The sequence below is a fragment of the Phodopus roborovskii genome, unplaced genomic scaffold, assembly GCF_943737965.1.
Source record: "Phodopus roborovskii unplaced genomic scaffold, PHOROB, whole genome shotgun sequence".
Lineage (NCBI taxonomy): Eukaryota > Metazoa > Chordata > Mammalia > Rodentia > Cricetidae > Phodopus > Phodopus roborovskii.
The window spans coordinates 29,570,906-29,594,182 of record NW_026126410.1 but is presented as its reverse complement, the minus strand read 5'-3'; the positions used below and the strand labels follow the sequence as shown (position 1 = coordinate 29,594,182).

The following is a 23,277-nucleotide window of genomic DNA, read 5'->3' as shown; positions in this document are numbered from 1 at the left end:
AAATAGGTGTCATAACTGTAATGATCCCATGTAATGAATATCTGATTAATTAAATTAATGAATGTAATGTATGTATGTAATGAATGTAATGAATGTAATGAATATCTGAATATTAAATTAATATCCTATTTCAGAGGTCACAGTTTGATGTTCTGGGTAGTAAGAGGTTTGAATTCAAGTCACAAAAGGGAAGAGATGCACATATGTATTTTGAAAATAAATAATATATAACTAGTAAATATTGACATTTGCAAAGGTGTGGATGTAGCAACAAGGCAAATAATTGTTATATTGTAATAATAATAATAATAATAATAATAATAATAATAATAATAATAATACAGAATATCCAAATACCAAAATCAAGTGAGAGAATGAACTAGCACATGAACCCATTTCCTGTTCCTATCTGGAAGGAAATACTTTTAGCTATCTTTATGTGCAACAGAACTAAATGATTAGTAAGTATATAATGAGAAATCAAAAAAATATGGTTTGGGATATTTATAAACATATATTTTATGTATTGTGAAACTGCCTTTCTGAACTTTCATCAAGAAGAGAAACTTGCCATAAAATCCTGAGTTACAGGATAATGTTTGTGGTTTGATATTTTTTTTTATCTATATTTGACTGTGGTCTATATTGATATAGATCTAAAATGTTACCTTAAAATCAGCAGTGATCATGCCAATGAGGTGCAGGAAGCCTCAGTGTTACACAAGCAACTGAGAAAATCAGGTCATGGAAGGTTTGTGGCCATTCCTGAGAAAACCACACCATTGTTGCCTACTGCCAAACAGTCAGTTCTGAACACATACATAGAGATAGACTCACATGGGCCAAGGGGTTATATTAAGGGACAATATATCTTTATAAATACATATATGTATTTAATACCAATTATTGAGAAAAAGTTTGGAGGGAGGAAAAGGGAGGGAGAAATATAATAAATTATGATATCAAAAAATTCAGTGAAGCAGAAAATAGCAGATGGATCAACATAATAGCAGTCAACAAGGGAATAAATGAGCTAGAGGATAAATTAAAAAAATATATAACTAGAGGTTCACAAAAGTGAATGGGCTCAACTATCAGACAGATTTTATAAAATCAAATTATAAAATTATCAATGTCATGAAAATCTGATAATAAAAATATTTTGGCCCTGGAATGATTACTCTAACATATTAAGTAAATTTGATTCCCCAAGTAAGATAATTTCATATTCAGCCAATTCCTTTTGCTTTTTTTAAATTTTTTTTTTTTTTATTTTTTTTTTGGTAAGCTGATGAAGAACATATCCCTTGACAACAAAGGGATAATCAAGATCCATGGGTCCAAAGAATACATTAGCATTATGTCTACAAAAAGGAGGAACTAACTGCCTGAGATTGGTGGTTTTCCCAACTATAGAAATTATTCTACCTAAATTAGAAAAGCCATACCATGCTTTTAGGGCTGCTACTGTGGACCTGTCCTGCTCAGTGGAGAAAATGAAACAGCAGTATTCACGAACCAAGTTTGAACAGGTACCCTCGACAACAAAACTCCAGAAAATAACAAAAATACATGATTTAGGGTCCTAGCGTTAACCATACATGTTCTTACATGAGCAACTTTTTAAAAACGTTGTATGTGAGGACTCAAGCTTTGAAAGATTAAACATGGAGAGGGCACAACTGCATTTCACTACAATGATTTTTAAGGTTTTCTTTTTCTTTTTTTCCCTCAATAGGTTTGGAAAATGGCTCTGAGGGTAAGAGCAATCAGTGAGCAAACCTGAGGACTTGGATATGCAGGTTGAGGAATGAGGCTCGCTGGGACATTTTGGATGCCATTCTGGCTATGCGCTCAGAGACAATCCTTATCATGGAATAAATGAAGAGCAAGAGCTGGGACCCCTGCTCCTCCTTGCTAGCAGAGTGCACCAGTACACAGAAATGTGCACGCACCCTTAGCACATACATGCATACCCACATGCTTGCGTGATCCCGCGGGCACACACACCCACAGAGAGACACAGACACAGACACACACACACACACACACACACAAACACACACACACACACACACACACACACACACACACACACACTTTGATGGAACCCAAATGGGACGAGGGAAGAGGGCAAGAGAAAGAAAGAGAAGGGTGGGAGAAAGGAAAAATGAGGGTGTGTGCTCTTTGTTCGACTAATTTTAATTTCATGTGGATTTCACTGGGGGTATGTCTCTGGGACTTTCTCCTACATTTTTATTTTCAGCTTGGATTTCTGTGATTGCTTAATGTAATATACTTAGATCTCAAAATCTGTTCACTTTTAACTTCCTGTTATATGTCTGTTCAAATATTGAAATTTGTCAGTTCATTTAATTTCACAGTTAGTGTAGAGACAATATCCATTATAGGTTTGATATTGTTGGGTTCTTGTTATTCATGATAATTTTTAGTAGTTTCAACAAATAAGATGGAAAGGTAATACATTTTACTGTTTTGTAATGAGCCTGACAATTCTGAATTTATTGATACAATTATATTAATTATAATTCAGTGATTTCTTAGAAAGTATTTATGTAAATGAATATGCAGATACATTAATTTTCCTACAGAACTTAAATGAAATTGTCTTTAAAGTGCTCTAGAGTTTTCTGAAAAACTATGACTGAGTCCATTCTTCCAAATACTATATGTTTAGTTCTGACAAATAAGCAAAGAGCTTCATAAGAAGGTACATATGTTGTCAAACACTCATTTTTGTATGATTTGTTGTCTACTGATTGGAAGCATTTTTATTCAATGATCTATAGACATTTTAAAATACTTCCTTGGAATTACATTTTGCTCAGGCCCAATTTTAGGTCAGACTTTATTAGGTCTCTTTCAAATTTTGAAAGTTCATTTTTTACATTTTAAATATACAAAATGATGATTCATTAACACTCTACCATTTAGTTCCTATGCTTATGCTGAATCCAAATATCTCAGTTTGTCATGCAAAATGATACTGCTTTAATTGAGAGCCAATCTGTTCTCCTTCCTGAGGCAATTTCCTTGTGAGTCAAGAGGCAGTGAACTAGAGAGAAGCAAAGATTCTTAAACACACAGTGACAAAGGCAAAGGAACACAGCCCTGGCACCCATCTCTTTTCATTTCTTTTTAAAGACGTCTATTTGCGTGCTACCTATTTTTTATCATACAGTTGATGGAGCTTTAATTATGCAGTGAGCTTTCCTATCAATTCCAATTTATAGTTGTTTGAAATTCATTCCCAGGTGTCAGATTGAATCATCTGCTTCTCTTTTAATGATTAGAGTACATAAATATTTCCTCCTGGTAAATATGCTCCTCCCTAGCTTGTCTGCTTAAGCACCTGGGCCTGGACTTGAGAAGACTTGCATCATGCACATGAAAATCTAGAATTGATTTTGCAAAGAGACCTTCCAAAGAATGAAGCAACCATGTGGTGACTTCAATAAGAGTTCTTCCAAACTGATACTGAAAAACTCACATGACACCTGAAATGTCATGATCAAAGATATCAGACAGCTTTGATGCATTCCTGGGTTTTCTGTCTTTGGATTCATAGCCCAGGTCATGTGCTCCAACATGACCTCAAGTAACAGAGTTTCTATATGGTAGCACTGAAAATGCTTCAGTTTTTTATAGTCAAATTAGAAATAATTGGCAGTTCAATTTAAGTAAGGGACTTTGAAGAAAGCATAGTCAGACTAAAACATGTGACAGGTAATGTCCGTTAGAACAACAAAAGAAATGCCAGAAACCAACCTGGAGAGGAACAAGAGCAAATTGCCTTTCTCGAGGTTTTGAGCTTAGCAACAAATGGCTGCTATTTTGTTTTGTTGCTAACAGTAAAAAAAAAAAAAAAAAGCTGAAAAGCTGAAAGAGATAATTTTGTCCCATCCTTTGTTCTCTGTCCTTGTTGCTATCACATTTACATAAGAACTTCCTACTATTCCAAGGTGGAGATTTTTCAAAATGTTCCACATATACGAATCACCAAAATAATTTAACATTAGTTTAATTTTTTATTTGCTTTGTGTGTAATCTTATTGCAACATCTCGGTGCTGTATAATAATCTGAAACAATACTTGCTTTAAGAAAAATGACACAATTATGCACGTTTATAAAGCATCCCATTGTATAATGCTTAAAAGATGTTTTTTAATGAGCTTAACAGGAAGAAATTAAAAACAAGATAAAGCTCCTTGGAGGCAATGCAGAGTAGTTAAGGAAATTATGCAGTGCTAAATGGGCATTTAGGAGAAAGCAGAGGAGACTTGAAAGTCACACTGGAGAGTGACAAAACTGCTAAGGCTTCTCAATTGAAGACATTCACCAGAGGACACAGAAAACTAAATCTGTGAGCACCAGAGACAGGATCACCAGCTTAGTTTGGGGCATTTAAGTGAAATTAGAGCAAAAAACCACACAGGATATTTTAGGCTTTTAGGTTTTTTTTTTTTTTTTTCCTTCTTTCCCTATGTCCTTGGGGATGGCATCACGACAAAGCAACCATTGATCTCCTGAGTCTAAAGAATCTATTTTGACGTTTCTTTGAAATTGTCTGCCAGTATGTTGCATCAATTCACCAATTGCAGCACATGGAAACACTAAAGTATGTAAGATTAGCAGGGGTTAAGATAGACCTTAAGTTTGTTAGCCATAGAAGGAGGATTGCATTGTAATTACTATCCAGTCTCTTTACATCTCACCTGAAATTTAACTGTATTAAAAAACTTCTTAAGAATGGCATAAACATATCTGTACAGCAAATACTTATCTATATTCCAGTACAGGGAGTATGATCAAATTTAATTCTGTAAGGCAGCACAAAACAGGGACAGCTATTCCCATCATGGCATATGGTAAATGCTAAATAGGTTACTCTGAGAGATGTTCATAGGAACAACTAGGGTAGCCCTAGGTAGACATAGCTTTCCCCATGATTCCTCGTAAAGAATTATATTATGCCATAACACTTAATAAATGTGACCATTGCCCAGGTTCTGTCACCCTAAATATGTAATTTCTCATGGTTATTTATTTAAATGACATATCTCTCGGACTCATGTATTTCTCAAGCTAGTGTATGTTTACAATCAACCATTTCTGCAACATAAAAATTGGACTTGAAATCCTTCTCTGTCCATAATCTTCACCTTGCCTTGCCTGGCTCCCTCCCTCCTTTTCTCCTCTCTCCCCAAACAAGCTTTTCAGTAGAAAGCTTGAAAGGCTTCAAAGTAGCTTTTTTATTGGTACCTTTGCCTTTTATCCCTCAAATCATTTCCTGACCTGGTTATTCACTTCTGTGAATCACACACTGAGAGACACTATGATCTCACTTCCATCCTTCCTTCAGCATTACTTCAGACACAACTCCAGTTGTGGTGAGCCCTGGGGTCCAGCCAAGTCAAATTGCCAACCTGACAACGAATGCTACCTTTGTTCCTTCTTCCCTAACAATGACAGTGAAAATGGCAATCCTTAATGTCCCTTGTTTTCCTGCTTGGAAATTTTTAGTATATGTTGGAGACTTTTAAATGATATTCTCTTGCCCGATCCTCTCATATTTAAAATAAATTACCATTTTGTGCTTTTAGCATTAATCAACATATAGCACTCATGTTTTATTAATCTCCATTTGTGCATACTTCATGTATGCACTTATATGTATGCAAATTTATGATATGAATATATTTTAAATGTGTGTCTAAACCTTCTTGTAGGAGCCCCTGGAGGCCATCCTATTGAACCAGATCAGAACCTGTTGACTCAGAGTAATAGGCATTTGTGAGCTACCACACGTATGTTAGGAATTAAATCCTAGGTCCTCTGGAAGAAGAGCAAGCTGTCTTTATCACTGAGCTTCCTCTCTAAAGAGAAAAGTAGTTAAGAGTACTTATTCTATGAAAAAAAAAATACACAATAGCAAGGTAAATAATTATTAGAGGTGAAAAAGATAATGCAACTATAAAACTGACCAAAACACAAATAAATTAAAGCTGTGCCCTGTGTCACATTTCAGAATTTAGATTATACTTATTTAACATTCTCTACATACGTCTTAATAGGCAACGAAGGGGTACACATAGTAGGACTTTAAACCACCTTTACTAGATCAAAGGCTTTACTGTAATGATTTCTTTATAACTATTGAACAACAAGTGTAAGGAGTATGGTTTTTCCTCCTGCTGCCTGGTGTGTTCCCGCCGCCGCGCCAGCCCCAATTAACACACCAAGACTCTGTATTAGATACAATTCTGTTGGCCCGTTACTTGTTCCTTATGGGCTAGCTCTGTCTTAATTATTAACCCATTTCTATGTCTTTCCACATGGTCTCCTTACTGGGGAATGCAGCAGGCGTCTGGTCTCCCCGGTATCTCCATGCTGCTTCCCTACTACTTCCTCTTTCCTCCTGGTCTCCTAGTCCCTCCTATCTTGCTTTCCTATTGGCCAACAGTGCTTTATTCATTAAACATTATGAGAAACATATATACATAATGGCATCTCCCATCAAACAAGTACTTAGACAAGGGGGGAGATTAACAAACATTTGCAAATATTTTAGTGTGTATAGCTCATACCACATTCAATGTAACAAATACAACTACAGTGCTTTTATTATAGGTATATTTCTATTTCCCAGATAATAAAAAAGTGAAATGAGTCCTCTTAAACTTCATTTTCTTCTTTCTTAAGTTGAAGCATCTTCTTGGGGACAAACCTGACAGTTGTTCTTGTTAAAAACGACTTGATAACTTTAAATATGCAGATCAGCCTGGGGCTGACATTACCTTGGGATCCTCACTAGAGGAGAGGTTGACTCTATTTACAAAATGAAAATCAGCACTTATTAAATCAAATCTCTCTTGAACCAGGCAGGGATTATGGCAGTCCCACAGCTCAGAGATATACGTGCTGTAAATCCCTATGTACATTACAGAAAAGTTCCTTAAAAGACCTTGTCTAGTACATACTTGCTTTTCTGTCAGCCCAAGAAATATGGCAAACCCAGGAATGGTTTCATCATTTTGCTTCCTTAACATCACAGAAACACCAACAACAAAAGCATCAAGTTCTTTTTTCTATCAAAATGAACCAACACAAATCTCAATGCCATGTATGAAACCAACTACATAATTCATAACTAAAACATGGAGTCAGGGGATTTTTAGAGGTAAATAAAAAGAAGTTAAAAAATATTTATTTTATACCAATTTTTGGTGAAGTTTTTAGAAGTATTGTATTTGATTACAAATTAAGTGCTTTTTAAATATGTTTCTTATATCCCAAAAGTAGTATCAAGGTCAAGTAACAGTTTACCTCAGGTTTACAAATTTCAATCTTCCAAATCATCTAATGGATGGGTAATGACAATATTCACCTCATATAGCTGCTTTAAAGGTTAAATGACTTTGCATTTATAAGATTCAGTATAAGCCATAATAATTATGTTATACTGCCACTCTCTTATTTTGAACAAAACATTTAACCTAATATTCAAATTATTAGGCTAACATCATTAGTCATAAAAAAAAAAACTCAGATAAAATTCACAAACATGCTTGCTAGGAAATTGTTTTTAGTCTCTGAGTAGTTCTGTTACCAATTGTTACTGCTTTTCTATTTCCTATTGCTGGATATAATCTTTAGAAATAGCTACAACAGAAATATGAAAAGATGGTGACAATTACTACCTGTGTCAAATTTATTTGCACTCATGAAAATATCTTCTATTGCCTATAGCTTATCTAAATAAAAATTTCCTTATGGGATACTATGCATTTATTTCTGAACTAACATGAATCAAATAAGGGAGGAAACATTACTTTCCTACTATTCCTTATAACCTACAGTGGAAAGTGTTGCAGAGTATAATAAATACAATCATTTGAGTGCGTTTATCATAAAACTGGAAATTCACATAATATGCTCATTATTTCTCATTAGTTGAGGTTGTTTATCTATAGGTATTATCCCCCCACAAATGAAGGAGTCTTGTAATTATGTCCTGAGTGATCTTTGGAGTTCAGAGTTCTCCATCCTTATAAGCTTAGACAAGCTGACATGACATAAACGTACATGGTAGTAGTCCTTGATTTATTAGTGTGAAATATGTGCTAAAGTACCCATGTTTTGCTTCTATGTGAATGTGAATGACAGCATGGTTTTGTTCTGTGTGGGTACCTAAAATTCTGTATTCATTATTATGAAGAATGTAAAAGAATGACCTTTTCATCTTCTTTGTCTGACTGGTCCTTGTGAGTAGAGTGAGTAGAGACTCCACTTTTTTTTTTTTTTTTGAGTTACATGAAGGAGGTATTTGCAGTCCAATATCAGAAGGTTGGTATTTTTATTGCTACCTTGTGTAACATGAAAAATAAAAGGCACAGAGACTGATATTTCAGTTCAAGCTTCCAGCTGAAAATCTAAAAAGCAAAGCAGCCAGCCAGTAGTTTTTATTTTACCTCAAACTCAAAAGCGATTCTGGCTCCACCAAACTCCAAACTGCTGCCTCTCCTCTTCGTGGCTGAAGAATCCTAAACTTCAGTGTCTTTCTATCTTCACTGTGGCTAGAGAATGAATCCCTAGTCTGAGACCTTGCTTATGTCTCATAAACCTCCCTATTGCTGGGATTAAAGGCATGTAATTCTAGGTACTGAAATCATCTTTGTGTGAGCTGTTTCATTTTTGGACTGGATCAATTTAGATCTAGTGTAGATCAGGGTGGCTTTGGACTTTCAAAGATCTCTCTATCTCTTAATCCTGAGTCCCAGGATTAAAGGTGTGTACCACCCACCTCCTAGTTTGTGGCTGCTGGGATTAAAGGTGTGTGCCTGGCTTCTATGGTTTGTGGCTGACTTTGCTACCTGAAGCCTCAGGCAAGCTTTAATCAATCATAAATAACATATCACCACAACCTTGCTTTCAACTCGAGACTCATTGCCCTCCTGGCATATCTTGTTACTTCAAAAACTCTATCCAAATCAGAGTTCACATACAAATCATTTAGGTGAACTCTTATCTCCAGTACTAGATTCTGCTTTCTGCTGTCAGTCTCTATACAAAGTATCTGGAAGGATTCTTTAGCCCTTAAGAAGAAAGCTGGGATTAGCCTGACACTCACAGATTGGATAACCCTGATTTACTGATGCTGAGCTACACAAAAATAATATTACAACGATTCACACAAACCATTTTGTTTCATTGATTCTTTTCTACCCCCTTCAATAAATAGATTTCAGAAATTTAATCTAAAAAGCTCATTTCTTCTTTAAAATTTAAGGGAAAGAAAAAAAAAAAGGAGAAAGAGGAGTGGATCTGTTGGAAATGGGAGGAAGGTAGGAAGGAAGCTGGAAGACATGGTGGGAGGAAAAACTGTGGTGGGGATGTATTATATGAGAGAAGAATATATTTTCAATAAAGGAATTTAAAGGAAACAAGATGAAGAGGCCTGGCATAGTCAAATGCCAAGTAAATATAGTAGGTTTAGATGTACAAAAATGAACCACAACGTCAGTCAAGAAACATTACTTAATTTTTCCACTAGTTGAAGAACCTCAAGGCTGGAGATCTCACCCACGTTTACTGTGTCTTCATTGTATCTTCATTTGGACATAAATCAGTGACATCTTTAAGTCTGGGAAAAATACTAAGTTAGAAGCACTAGAAAAAACAATATGTAGTAGGTCCCTATGCATGTAGAATTTGTATTATGACTATGAAAGACACTTAAGTATCTTTGTCTTTTAGTTGTAATACTATAAGAAATAAGTAATGAATGTATTTGAAACAGGGTCTCAAGAAGCCAAATAGCCAAATTTGATGCATTTTCAGTTTCTGAAGTTATCAAGTGATCCACAGATAAAGTTTTAGATAAAAGAATTTGTGATTTTGTTAAAAAAACATTTTGAACTTTTGCTAAATATGGAATTTGTTTCATAAAACTTGAAAGAAATTTTAAGTTTGATCTGACATCTGTGTTCAATGCTAGCTACACAAACATTAGTGAACGCAGGAGTACCAACTGCTGATGAATAAATGCTGCATACACATTGAATTACTTAGTCTTACATCATCACTCTATGAAGCGTCCACCACGGCCCAGTGTTACTGACAATAATGAAAAATACAGAGGTCACTTTAATTCAGCACAGTAAAAGCTACTAAGTGAATTACACCACTAAAGCTCATGCAGGGTCTATTCTTGAGTTGCCCAGGAAGCAGCACTTCAGAAGAAACCAGTTGACCTCAAGAAGCCATGGACTGGAAATGTAGTTAACCTAAATTGATTAAATGTCAGAGAAGCATGGGTCATACAAGAGTTAGAGGGAAACAATTTTATATATCTGTGTGAATGTTATAGTAATTTCGTACTTTAAGAGTAATATTAAAGAAAACAATATATTTAATAAAATTCTCATCATTTTAAACTCCACAAATAGACCTTTTGAAGAAAAAAAAATGGAGAGGGAGTGATCTCAGGGCAGAGGGCCTGAGCTAGGAGTGGAAAGAGAGGAAAGACTTTGAAATAAATTATATGAGAGAATATCCTGTTTCCAATAAAAATAATGGGTTAAATATTTTTTGGATTGCATTTCAGTTTCTTCTTTGCAGTGCTTGCTATATTCTTGCTTTATATATTGGGGAAAATAATTATATATATCCCATATATATTATACATATCTCAGCTTTTAGGCTTCAATATTGTGTGATATGAGGATGTGTTATAAACATTACAGTACTTGCTAAATGGTGGATATCTAATTAAAGAGTATTAGATACTACATATCAATTTTTCACATCGTAGATGTTCTATAATACGAAATAATTTTCTATTTGCTGTGAGTTTCCTTAATAAATACATTGTGAAGATACATAACATAAAAATAATCAATGATTTATATGCTCATTTGTAATGTAAAATAACAAGGTAGAGTATAGGGTATATTAAATTTTTTCAAAATCTCTTGTGGAGACAGACGTGGAGATAAACACATCTCTGTAGCTACTATCAATGTGGTATTATTGTATATTTAATCTTGAATCAATTGTTAAATGGAAAATGTAATACTGAGTTATTAGGATTCAATAAAGTACACCAGTAAGTAATATAGAGTTGAATAAAAATTTTCTTTAGAAAATTAAATGTGTGGTTTTTTCTGCTTCTATTACTACATATTATGACAATTATAGTTGCCATATTACTGTGTTATATTTTGGGCAATGAACCTAAATTGTGGCAATCCTAAACTTCAAGTGCATAAAGGCAATAAATGTATAATAAACAAAGGACCTAAAAAAGAAAACATACTAAAGTTTCACTGATTATTTGTAGCTTTGAAATGTCTGATTTTCCCTTCAAACTTTGCCACATATTGAGGATCACTATAGGTTTCCTCTTGATAAGTAACTCAAATAACATTAAATTGAAATATAACTATTTGAAAACTAGTACATCAATGTCCTTGTCTTCATATATTTGGGGATTAAAACAAAAAAACAAAAGCCAACACTCCAAAAGCTCACTCTATGGGTATGTAAATTAAATGTTTAAAAATAATCCATATATATGAAACAGGCATACAAATGAACATACATACAACATGTACAGACATATGATAAGCAGGTTCAAATAATTCTATTTGATTTTATAATTTTTCCACACAAGTAATTTTAAACAAATTAATCCTAACCATGAACTGCTGGGAAGAAAATCTAGGTTAGCAGTACAGAAAGAATTGCAGCCCTTCTTATAAAGAGTAAAATTATAGCACAACACCATAAGTAATCATTTTGTATAAAGTTAGAAATACCATAAAAACACTTTGTAATTCAAAATTTGTATTATCATGAAGAGATTACAGCTGAGGTAAAAATGTGATTAATCTTGATGCTGATATCCAAAAACTGATGAAAATTAAGAAGGGAAATCATGATCAGCCTAAAAACAAACACAGTGAATGGGTCAGCAGGTTACAGTCATATATTGATTACCTTTTATGTGTATATGAAAACAATAAAGAAATGGAGTCCTTGATTCAGAGTCATTTGGACATGGCAGAATAGGACAGATGTGTGGAAGTGGGAGAAATGATATTATTACATTTGGCCTATTTTAATTTAAAAATAGAATAGAGATCACACTATAATGTGCCTTTTATGGTTGATTCACTAAATCTCTAGATTCTTCTTTAGAAGTGGAGAACCTAGTGAAATGGAAAGGAACAGGAGAGTCATGCAAATCCAGGAGCATCACTGTCATCATGTCTGTGGTACACACATACAATCGAGCAAGCTTTGTAAGAAGAGAGAATAAACAGATGTATTAGACGTACAATATATGGTCAGAAGATAGTATGATATATGGTCTCCTAACTGACTGCTAGTTGATTCTGGAAATTTGGAGAATTAAGTAAAGGTGTATTTATCTATATGTGAACCAGGAAAACCTCCCCACAGATAGTGATGAGAAACATGATTCAAGTTCTCCTTGCATTGCCATGTATAATAGAGTCTTTATGATTAGATGTTTTATTAAACATTTATCTTCAAATTAAGACACCCCTTATTACTAAGCAGAGAAAAAATTCACAAAAATCACTAGGTTTTCAAAATGAGCATATTCCTTTTGCTGGATTAAACAGTTATTAGATAATTTTTACAACTCTCTGTGTGCATGTATATATGTATGCATGTGTGTATACGTGTGAGAAAAGAGAGACCAAGAAAAAGAGAGACAGAGAAAGGTAGTAGAGATTCAAGGTCTCCATTTCTATAAGAGTCTTAAAATACTTCATTTTACCTTTGACTGGCAGTTTGGTAGTAAACTTTCACTATCTTTTGTATTAGCTAATTGGTAACTTCTTAACTTATCCTTTTTACTTTTTTTTTACTTTAGATCTTAGGCTTTAAAGAATGGCTATTAAATGGTACTTACTCTGAGGGAAGCGAGGCGGGTTGTCATTGACATCTGTCAGTGTGATGTTCACTGTGGTGGTTCCAGATAAACCCCCCATCTGGCCACCCATGTCCTTGGCCTGTATGACCACCTGGTACTGTTCCCTGTTCTCTCTGTTCATGTTTGGTAGAGCTGTCCTGATGATACCTTTGAGAAAATACAAATGCTGTGTTATCCCACTATGAGGCAGCTGCTAATTTAATCAAGCATCACACTTATGACATCAACTTATTCATACATAACTATTATAAAACTAATTTCCTACAAATATTAAAGTTTATTTTATTTGTTATCTCCTATTAGGTCACATGTACTATAGTTATCTAACCTTAAAAATAAAGTCCAGAACAGTTACATTTCTATTTACTTCGATCATTTATTTTGGGTTTTATTACTTCAATCAATTATTTACTTTGAGTTTTTAAATACACATGGACCAGACTGAAGATATGTCAAAGCTTGTGAAGTGCTTCATGTGTAAACATGAAGGTCTGCTTTTAATTCCAAAAGTCCAAAAAAAAAAAAAAAAATGGCAGCAAGGCTCTGCACACTCAACTCTTGCAATGCACAACTGAAGGGTTTCTAGGATTTACTGGCTAGGCTGTTTAGACAAATCAATGGAAAACCTTGCCTTAAAATCAACATGTCTATCTACTGAGAAGTACACTTGATGCCTCACTCTGACTAGCATATACACCTACACATATGGGCAAATATGTACTTAATACATATGAACATACACAGAGAAAAATCAAAACAAAACAACTCCAGTATGACACTGTTACTCTGTTACTGAATATATTAATGTTTAGGTTTTATTTTGGTTCCCCCACTTATACTTGCAAACATCACAAAAACGGTAACTTTAGCCAACACCCATACATTGTTTCTGACCTGTTTCGGGCTCCACAGAGAAATAAGGCTGCCCTTGAAGTATGCTGTAAATGACTCTGGCGCTGTTCCCGTATGAGGGGTCGTCAGCATCTGTAGCTGTGACTTGCACCACAGAAGTACCTGAAGTATCCAAATTCAGCTTAGTTCTGCACAGTACCAGAAGGAGGAGCAAAAGTGCTGGTTTTCATTGAAGACTTGAGTGATTTTTGGCTTTAGAAATGACTGTTTTAAGAAACTATACAGTTGGATGATAGATATAAAGGTATATAGTGTTGCAAATAAATCTTAAATTTAACTTAACAATACTGGTTAGGCAAGATGGTGTATGCTTATGCACAAATATAGGTAATGCTGTAGTCATGCAGAATATACCAAACATATTCCTTTTATAAATGTTGAGGCCTGATATTAAAATTAATTTTCATATAATAGACTTTTTTTTTGTAAAGGGTACATTTAAATCTCAAAGGAGTTATGTATAACCTTTCTCCCTCTGCACTAATTAACTCTAAAAATAATCAACATCTGCTCTATAATAAAATTTTATAAATAGATTGAATTCCAAATTTAGAAACAATCCAAGATGACCCAAGTTCCCAGAACTACTGAGATCTTTCTAGTGGGGTTCACCGTATCTATGAGGGCTTTATGCTTGGTGACCCCCCAAATTCCTTGAGGTTTAGTAAAGTGACATAATACTCCCAGGACAAATGCTTTAAGAAATATATGAGTTTGACACTTTCTATTACAATACAAAAAGTGGCTGTTTAAAAAAAATGCTTTTATTAGTTTAAACAAATTCATACACATTCGGGTTCTATGACTTTCTATGAAACCAACTATATATCATTCTAAAAATAGTATCAAACTTTCTTGGTGTTTGGGAATATTATCAGTGACTAATAAAAATAAAATATTTTGATTTTTTGCATAAATATATTAAATTCAATAGCGTTAAATATATATTCCATTTTTTTAAACATTACACTTTTAACTTTAATTTTAGATATTTCACAACCAAATGGTATGCTTCTGAGCCATTATGACTATGAGGTTTCAATATGGTTATTTAAATTTAAGAATATAACAGCAATATAAGAGCTGAGTTGTAATATGAAAATACTTTAATACAAAGATACTTCAGTATTTCAGAAAATAAGAGCTAATCGAGGTTTTTATTTGAATATGTATGTAATCTAAACAAAATACTTTAATAAATTTTGACATGTAAGTAAAATGTAAGTAAAACCATATTTTACCAATGTTACTCAGTAAGCATATTTAAATCAGGATTAAATGAGCAGAGTCTTAATATGTAAATAGTATAATACAAAGGTATTTCTATATTTAATAAAATAGGAGCCAATCAAGGTTTTCATTTAAATATGTAAATAATCAAAATAAAAAATATTTTGATAAGCTATGATAAGTGTATAAGCAATCCATGGCTAAGCACTGGTACTTTCCCTGCACCAGTGTAGGATCTATAGTTTCAACTAACTTTCTAATGGTTTATAGCTGCAGTTTTTCTATTGGAGGGTTTAAAATATTTTTATAGCATATTCCTCTTGAACATGTATAGAACATTATCCATCTTCCTTTCATAAACAATATAATATAGAAATTATTGAGGTAATTTTTTCATTAGGATTCATATATAATCTAGAGATGACTTATAATATGCAGGAGCACATGCATCAGCATATGGCCATGCTATGTCACTTAAGGGACTGAATTATCTGTAAAGTGTCCAGGATCTATCTGGTCCCTTGTAGACAGCAAGTGACAACTGTAATCCTAAGGTATTTATCTTCAGGATTTTTCACACTTGCCATGAAAGTTCATATGACACATGTCATTTTAGTATTTACTACTGAAATTTAGTGGTATTTTCTTGATATTTGAGCAGGTACACCTGAATGTGTGGTGAAGATTTGCAAACTTACATGACATGTAATAATGCTTTAATAACATTTTTTTCTGAGTCTTTGTTATATACAAATATTGTGTGTATTTTGATCAGAGAAGAAAAAGTGCTATTTCAATTAATTAAACACGCACTATAAAAAGTATTTGTAATTATTTTCATACTTTACATACCATCATAAAAACTGTAACTGCACTTACCTACAACTGACATTTCAGGAACACTAGCTGTATAAACTTCTTCTGGGAATGTTGGCTCATTGTCATTGATGTCATGGATTTTGATCACAAATTCAGACTCTGGTTCTACTGGCCTCAGAGTTCTTCTATTAATAGCTTGTGCACGTAGAGTATAAAAGGCCTTTTCCTCCCTATCAATTCTTCTTGTGGCATGAATATCACCTGTTTTTTCATCAATAATAAAAAGAGTACCAGCTCCATCTCCAGACAAAATATATTTGAGCGATCCATCTCCTTTATCTTGGTCAGAATGAAGCTAGAGGAAATAAAAATGAGTATATCCATGATGAGTCTAAAGATGTGCAGGCATAAAACAATTCAAAGATGGTCCTTTAACTCCCATTGCAAATAATGTGGTCAGTAATCTCAGTTCCACAAATCAGAATTGAGTAACTATCAATTCTATCAAACTCTAGAACCAGCAAGTGCTTTTCCTGTAGCATTGTGATGTTTTATTCTCACGAAAAAAAATTCTCCAAAGTTAAAATACAGTCCATCTTCCTGTTTGCTATGCAAACATTTTTATGAACAAATAATTCCTGATAGAATCAACAGCCATAAGGTTGTAAATAATGTCCTTCCAACTCTTTCTGGAAATGTAAGGTTAATTTACTCTCACATTAAATAGTGAATTCAGCTCTTTTTTGTTTGTTTATTGGTTTTGGGTTTTGTTTTTTCAAGACATGGTTTCTCTGTGGCTTTGGAGACTGTACTGGAACTAGCTCTTGTAGAACAGGCTGGTCTCAAACTCATAGAGATCCTCCTTCCTCTGCCTGGCTGGGAATTCAGCTCTTATCAAGACATTATTGGCTGTATTTTTGCTTGGTAATTAGTAACATCTTAGGATTTATAACTTTTTCAGTCATATAAAAAACAGACTCCAAATGTGGGAATAATAAACATAATGTTTGGCTTTGTATAAAAGATACAAACTACCATGCAAATATTTGTTGGCCTTAGAACAGAGTATAGATATCTATGTCACATGGAAAAATATGTACTAAACAATAAATAAAGTAAAATATGTTCTAATCTTGTAACTTGTCAAATGTCTTCTTAAAATGTGCAAAAGATAAAATAATTTAGGACAAGACTGTGACTCCCTTTCCTGTGTCTATAGCAAATCCACACCAAAACTCTGAGAATTATATCATCATATGAGTTATATTTTGGATTATGTGCACATACCAACCTAGTGTACATTTTGCTGAAGCTAAATTGTGGACCCAGAAACTTATGTGTGTTGGCAAATTTGTACCTCTCCTTTTTTTCAAAGGTATTCTTAAAGTGAATCAACCAGGCATGGAGATGCATGGATCAGTAATTTCAGACTTTGGAAGAATGAACAGGAAATCATTCTAGGACTAATAAGTAAACTCTATATTGTTGAGACCTAGGAGTGAATATATCCTAAGCATCATTCCAGAAAATGTGTTAGTGTTCTTAGCTTGTGGAAGAAGTTTGTCCACCAAAAGAACAGAAATTATTTTGAAATAACCATGATGACTACTATGTCTTATTTACCACTGAACCACTGTTATTTATTATACCATAATTATAGTTTTAATATTTTTGATAAAATATGCGTTTTATACTTAATAATAAATCTCCAATTTTCCATTTTTTAAAAAATTTCCATAGAAATTGAATGTCATATGGAGGGTAAAAGTGAATAATGGAAGGGGAACTGTAACTAGGAGAGAAAAGATGCAGAGGTAGGGTGGAAAAGGAATTGAGGAAGAACGACTAACTCTAAGGACATTTTCAATGCCATATAGAACTCCTTGTTTTAGAAGCTTTATATATGTTATATTCACCTGAAAAGGTTATTTTTGTGATATTTTTAATTTAATTTTAATACAAGCTTGTTTTAAATGTCAATCCCAGTTCCCTCACTGTCCCATCCTCCCCTATTATTCCCACCAAGCCCTATCCCACCCCTTCTCTGCTCCCAAGGGAGCAGACTTCCATGGGGAGTCTTCAATGTCTGTCATATCATTTGGAGCAGTGCCTGGGCCCTCCCCTATGTGTCTATGCTGATGAAGTATCACTCTATATGAATGAACTCACAAAGTCCATTTTACATTAGGGATACATACTCACCCATTACCAGAGGCCTCATAGATTTCCTAATCCTCCTAACTAACACCCACATTCAGGGAGTCTGGGTCTGTCCTATGCTGGTTTCCCACCTATCAGACTTGAGTCTATGAGGTCCCCCTTGCGCAGGTCAGCTGTTTCTCCAGCCTGGTATTGATCCACTTGCTCATCACTCCTCCCTTTCTGCAACTGGATTCCAGGAGTTCAGCTCAGTGTTTAGCTATGGTTGGGTTTAATTGCATTTATATTATGCAGAATATTATATTCATTCCAGAAGTCAGAAGTTTCCAAGTATAAAACCTATTGCTAGATGTGTAGATCTGTCTTCCAAGTTCTTTGTCAGAAGTCCCCTAATGACTCCCAAAGCAAGAAAGGATACTCATGTTGCTATTTGTTTCCCATCAGAACTTTATAGTAATATATACTGCTGAGGACAGCACACACATTGAACATAGGACTTGGAGAAACCAATATAATACTGACTGGAAGTTTCCTCCCTGCTGGCTAGTGCTGTACGGTGCTGTGCAGGCTTCTGAAGAGGAGGACAGCCAGCAATCTTACCAAGCTGTGAACCTTGTAAACTGATATAATGACCAGTATGGCAAGATTGTAACCATAGATGCAGTAGTGGCATGAATCATAAGAAGATAACCAACCATTTTAAAGATTGTATTTAAGACTTGCTCCCTCCCAGAAGGAAATGCATGCCCATCCTGCTAAATGTAGTGAAGAACCTATGGTTGGGGTGCTCATAGGCTCAGGGCTGAACCTACCACTCTTAAGTCACTAGATGAACACAGTAGTAAACTGCGCTCTAAACTCATATCTGTCTTCACAGATAAGTGCAAGTCCCAGACCTCATATGGAAAATTGTTCTGCAGTGGATGGTGGTCAATGCAGAAATGCATAACTCATCAATTGCAGAGAATGAGTGAAGGTTAAAGACTGAGCCACAAATGAGACATTGTATTGGAACATCTTCCCAAAGATAAGGTGCCATGACAAAAGAAGGGCCAGGTATCAAGTGTTTAGCAAAATCCAGAAGATATAGTGTCTTCTGGATGCATCATGACCACTGTACTCATGAATTCACAGCAGCCAAGGTTGCCTGTGCAAAATCTGCACAAAATCAAATGAGTCAATATTCCAAAATGTAATTGGAAATGGTACATGAGTCTCCACTGTTAACTGAGGTGATGTGGACAGTTAGGGCCTGTAGGAGAGGCATTTAAGTTTACTTTCAGGGTGGTAGCCTGTATTGGATAAACCACCCAGTGGATGGCCCCATACCCAGGACATGAATACTATAATTGGCTAATAGTACAAATGGGCAATAAAATTAAAAGAAGATAGGATGTAAAATGGAGGAAAGTGAGGATAAATCTGGAGGGAATTAAAGTGGGAAACTAGGAAGAATATGATCAAAATACATGATGTCAATTCTTAAAATGTTTAAATATTAAAAATAATTTATAATCACGAATGTTATGCTTTTAATAGTTATGTAAAATGTAGGCATAAATCAAAAGAACCATGCCAATTTCTATAATTGATAATATAGAATATGGAGATAATATTTAGTAGTTACATAGAAATTTAATGGGAGTTATACATTTATTTATAAATTGACTTAACTCTTCAGGTCATTCATTTAAAACTCAAGACAGTCAAATATAAGTATTTAAATTGATTATTTCCTGTTTAATTAAAAAAAAGTTCTTTAAATAGATATTTTTTCCTCAATGAGAATTTATTTTCGGTTATATTAGGTTAATGGATGTGACTATTAAAATATTTCTGAGTGTTTACACCTATGAATATTTGAGTGAGTGTGCCTATATGACAGACAGACAACAACAATTGTGTATCTATCCTTATTGTTCTCTAGCTTGGATTTTGAAACTTAGAGCTGGTTATTTCAGACGTATTACTAGTCTGGCCAGTCCTTATGGTTCCAGAATTGCAAGCTGTTTTCTAGCATGCTGATGACTTGAACTCAGATCTTCATGCACACACAGCAACCACACAACCAACTAAGTAATTTGCATAGCCTCCAAAGTTGTATGAGTATCAAAATACACTTAAACTATGCAAAATAAGCATATTTATACATGTTATTTATTGCTAGTTACAGAAAGATTTGCAAAAGTGGCTTACTTTGTTGAGATGATTATGACAATTAGATTTAGCATTCCACTCTGTATACAACTTCATTCTTCTCACTTTCGGACTAACAAATTATCACTAGCGATATAATGCATATACATATCTGAAATGTGTAGATACTTTAGAGATAAAAGAAGTCACAGAACAAAGAGAATTTTACTGTGTGTATTCCTATTTGAAAACAACAATGTGAATAAACTCAGGAAGTATCTCTTGTTAATCAAGAAACTCTCTGTAGCTACATTTGAGTATGTAGTCCAGGAATCACTCTCAAGAAGTCAAGAGATTGATGGTTATTAGTATCCAAAAATGCACTTGCTTGCTGGGAAACTCTCAATTACATGCATTTGCAACACTGTGGTCATAGTTCCAGTGTCACTCTAACCATTACAGATTTGTTATTCAGTCTGAGAAACACAACAACCCAATACTATTGGTATCATCAATCACTTGACCAGACAGCACTGTGCTTCACAGTAGCCAGTTCTCCTTTTTATTGGCAAATGAGAAATTCCAACTATGTTCTATGGAAGACCCAAACGAAACATGCAAATCAAATATGGATAGAAAACCCTAAAGAGATTGCAGGAGTGAATGCAGACCAAATGACCAGTTTTGGAAACTGAAGAAATTCTAACTTTTACAAGTTTTCTATCTCAGAACAGGCAAATAAAGAGCATTGGCCCAGGGTATAGAAATATACAAGGCAAGAAGCAGATGATTTAAAGCTGTCTGCTGCTCTAAGTGAAACACACAAAGGAAAATCCTTTTAGATTATACATATGTACAGCGGGATTTGAATTTTTATAAAGCTGAGTTTGAGATAAAAACCACAGCTGGAGTTTTACCTTCTTCACTTAGGCTACAGAGAGTAAAACTCAAATCTTGTAAATGGACCACATGCTGTGGGAGTTTGGTTGGATTAGAAAACTGAACATGGCAGCAGTTTAGCTGAAGAAGGAGGGCTGAAAGTTAGACTGTGGTTTTATACTCTGAGAATGAAAAGATATCTCCTTTGTCCAACAGGAACATAATTAAGAGAAGCAAATGACAGCTACAAATGCAGGACTTCACCTGATAGGAAGCTACACACAGAATAAGTGTTTCTTCAACCATTAGGTTTTGCATTAGTGATAAATTGTGTTTTGTTTGTTTGCTTGTCTTTAAGTCCTGTCTTTTCTAGCAGTGAGGAAAGATTGAACACAACTGACCACTAACACTGGAATAAAAGATAAAGATAAGGGTGATTAAGGCCTGAACACTGCTAGCATATGATAAGTCATTATTCAAAATTACTTGAATTCAGTAAACAAGAATGACAAGCAATGTTTTGTCTGTGATGAATTTTTATATTTCCTGAGATGTAGGTAAGTAAACTATTTTATAAACAAAACTAATTGGTTTCAAAGGGCTCTTCTAACTGGTATATTGGTGACAATGGTTTCATTAGATTAAGAAAGAAACCAATCAACAAAATCCTTCAATTTGTTCTTATCAAGTCTTCCCATGATCAAGTCTTTATTATTAGATTTGCACAAGTTTTATTGTTTGTTTCCTTTAACACAGTGCTTTTTAATCAATTATAATTTGTAGTTGAACAATTTAATGTAAGTACATGATGATTAACTATCCCTCTCACTCCACAACCTCCCTTATCTTAGTGCCATCCTCTTCACTACAGACTTGTCTGTCTCATTTTCAAGCCTGCTGATTTTGTTTTATTACATACAGATTTTATCCAGGACTATCTGTTGGACCACAGGATATCCTACGGAGCCCAGAAGGTTCAGCAATGGGTACACAACTCTTCACAATAAAATCTGTAACTAGTCTGTAGTTTTTCAGTAAAAAGTGAGGCCCTATGAGTCCACCCTCCTACTGTGATGAATTGTTGACAGGGGCAGGCTTGTGTGGGGACAGTGAAAATACTGATATGCTATGATAACGACTACAACAGTTGGATTGAGTCTAGATGGCAGTAATAAGTATCTTTCTTTATTAGTTTACTTTCTTTGCATAAATTCTCCACATTCTCCCTGGTATTGTTTCTTTCCCTCAATCTTATATATGAGATAAAATAATATTTCTTCTACAAATTTATTTACTGGGATTAGACATGGGTTTATTCCTTCAGAACTATTGCTTTCTCAATATTCTTTTCTTTGTGTACTAGGCATAAACAATAACATTTATTTAATTGAATAAAGCCATACATTGTGCTTATAGTGCAAATAGATGGGATCAGCTGATCACATGTTCAGAAGCTCATAGCTTCAACTTTCAAAGAAAAATATTTGCTATTTTATTATGGGAGACAAAGTTTTTGTAAACACCAAAGGAACAAAGAAACAAAGATACAAAAGAAAGAAAGAAAGAGAAAGGAAGGAAGGAGGGTAGGATAGAAGAAAAAAAGAAAATACATTATTGTGGCATTAGCTCTGCAGTAACACCTGTTTTCCGGTGTGAAACATTTGGCCACAAATCTTTAAGAAGAATTTTATGTTAATACTGACCTTTCCTTTCCTTGAGGAAAGCCTATTAAAAATTCACAACCTGCTGTGTTCCTTGTAAATTCACCAGCAGATAAAGGACATGGCAAGATACATGACAACTAATGAAAATAGGACAACTGCTTCTGTACTGCACATTTAAAAGTCATCTCCCAATCCCCTAACTTTTTAACTCAGATAAGTTTAATTAAAACCTAATATTGTACTTGTTTATGTTGAATACAGTTTTAATATTTTACCTGTAAGCAAGTTATAGATGTTAAAGAAAATTCCAAAATGAAAATTAAAGAATTCTTGGCACTTTAAAATATACCACATTTCTGACACAATTATATATTATTAAGGTGCTATGAAAAAAGGTTGAAAGATATAAGGAATAGGGTAGCTGACCATGTTTCAAAACATCCCTTTCATGTAAGAGCCAACGTGGATAAAAGTTTATTATACAAGTGGTA

At 34.2% G+C, this 23,277-nt stretch overlaps 1 protein-coding gene across 1 annotated transcript in view; it reads right to left on the bottom strand.

Moving 5' to 3' along the window:
- Positions 1-23,277, bottom strand: part of LOC127220666 (cadherin-10) — a 112,956-nt gene that overhangs the window by 35,530 nt on the left and 54,149 nt on the right. The window contains exons 2-4 of the mRNA XM_051182581.1: positions 16,008-16,302; positions 13,881-14,000; positions 12,966-13,133 (exon numbers count right to left, since the gene is read on the bottom strand). Coding sequence (XP_051038538.1) covers positions 12,966-13,133; positions 13,881-14,000; positions 16,008-16,302 — 583 coding nt within the window. The remainder of the gene's footprint in view (positions 1-12,965; positions 13,134-13,880; positions 14,001-16,007; positions 16,303-23,277) is intronic.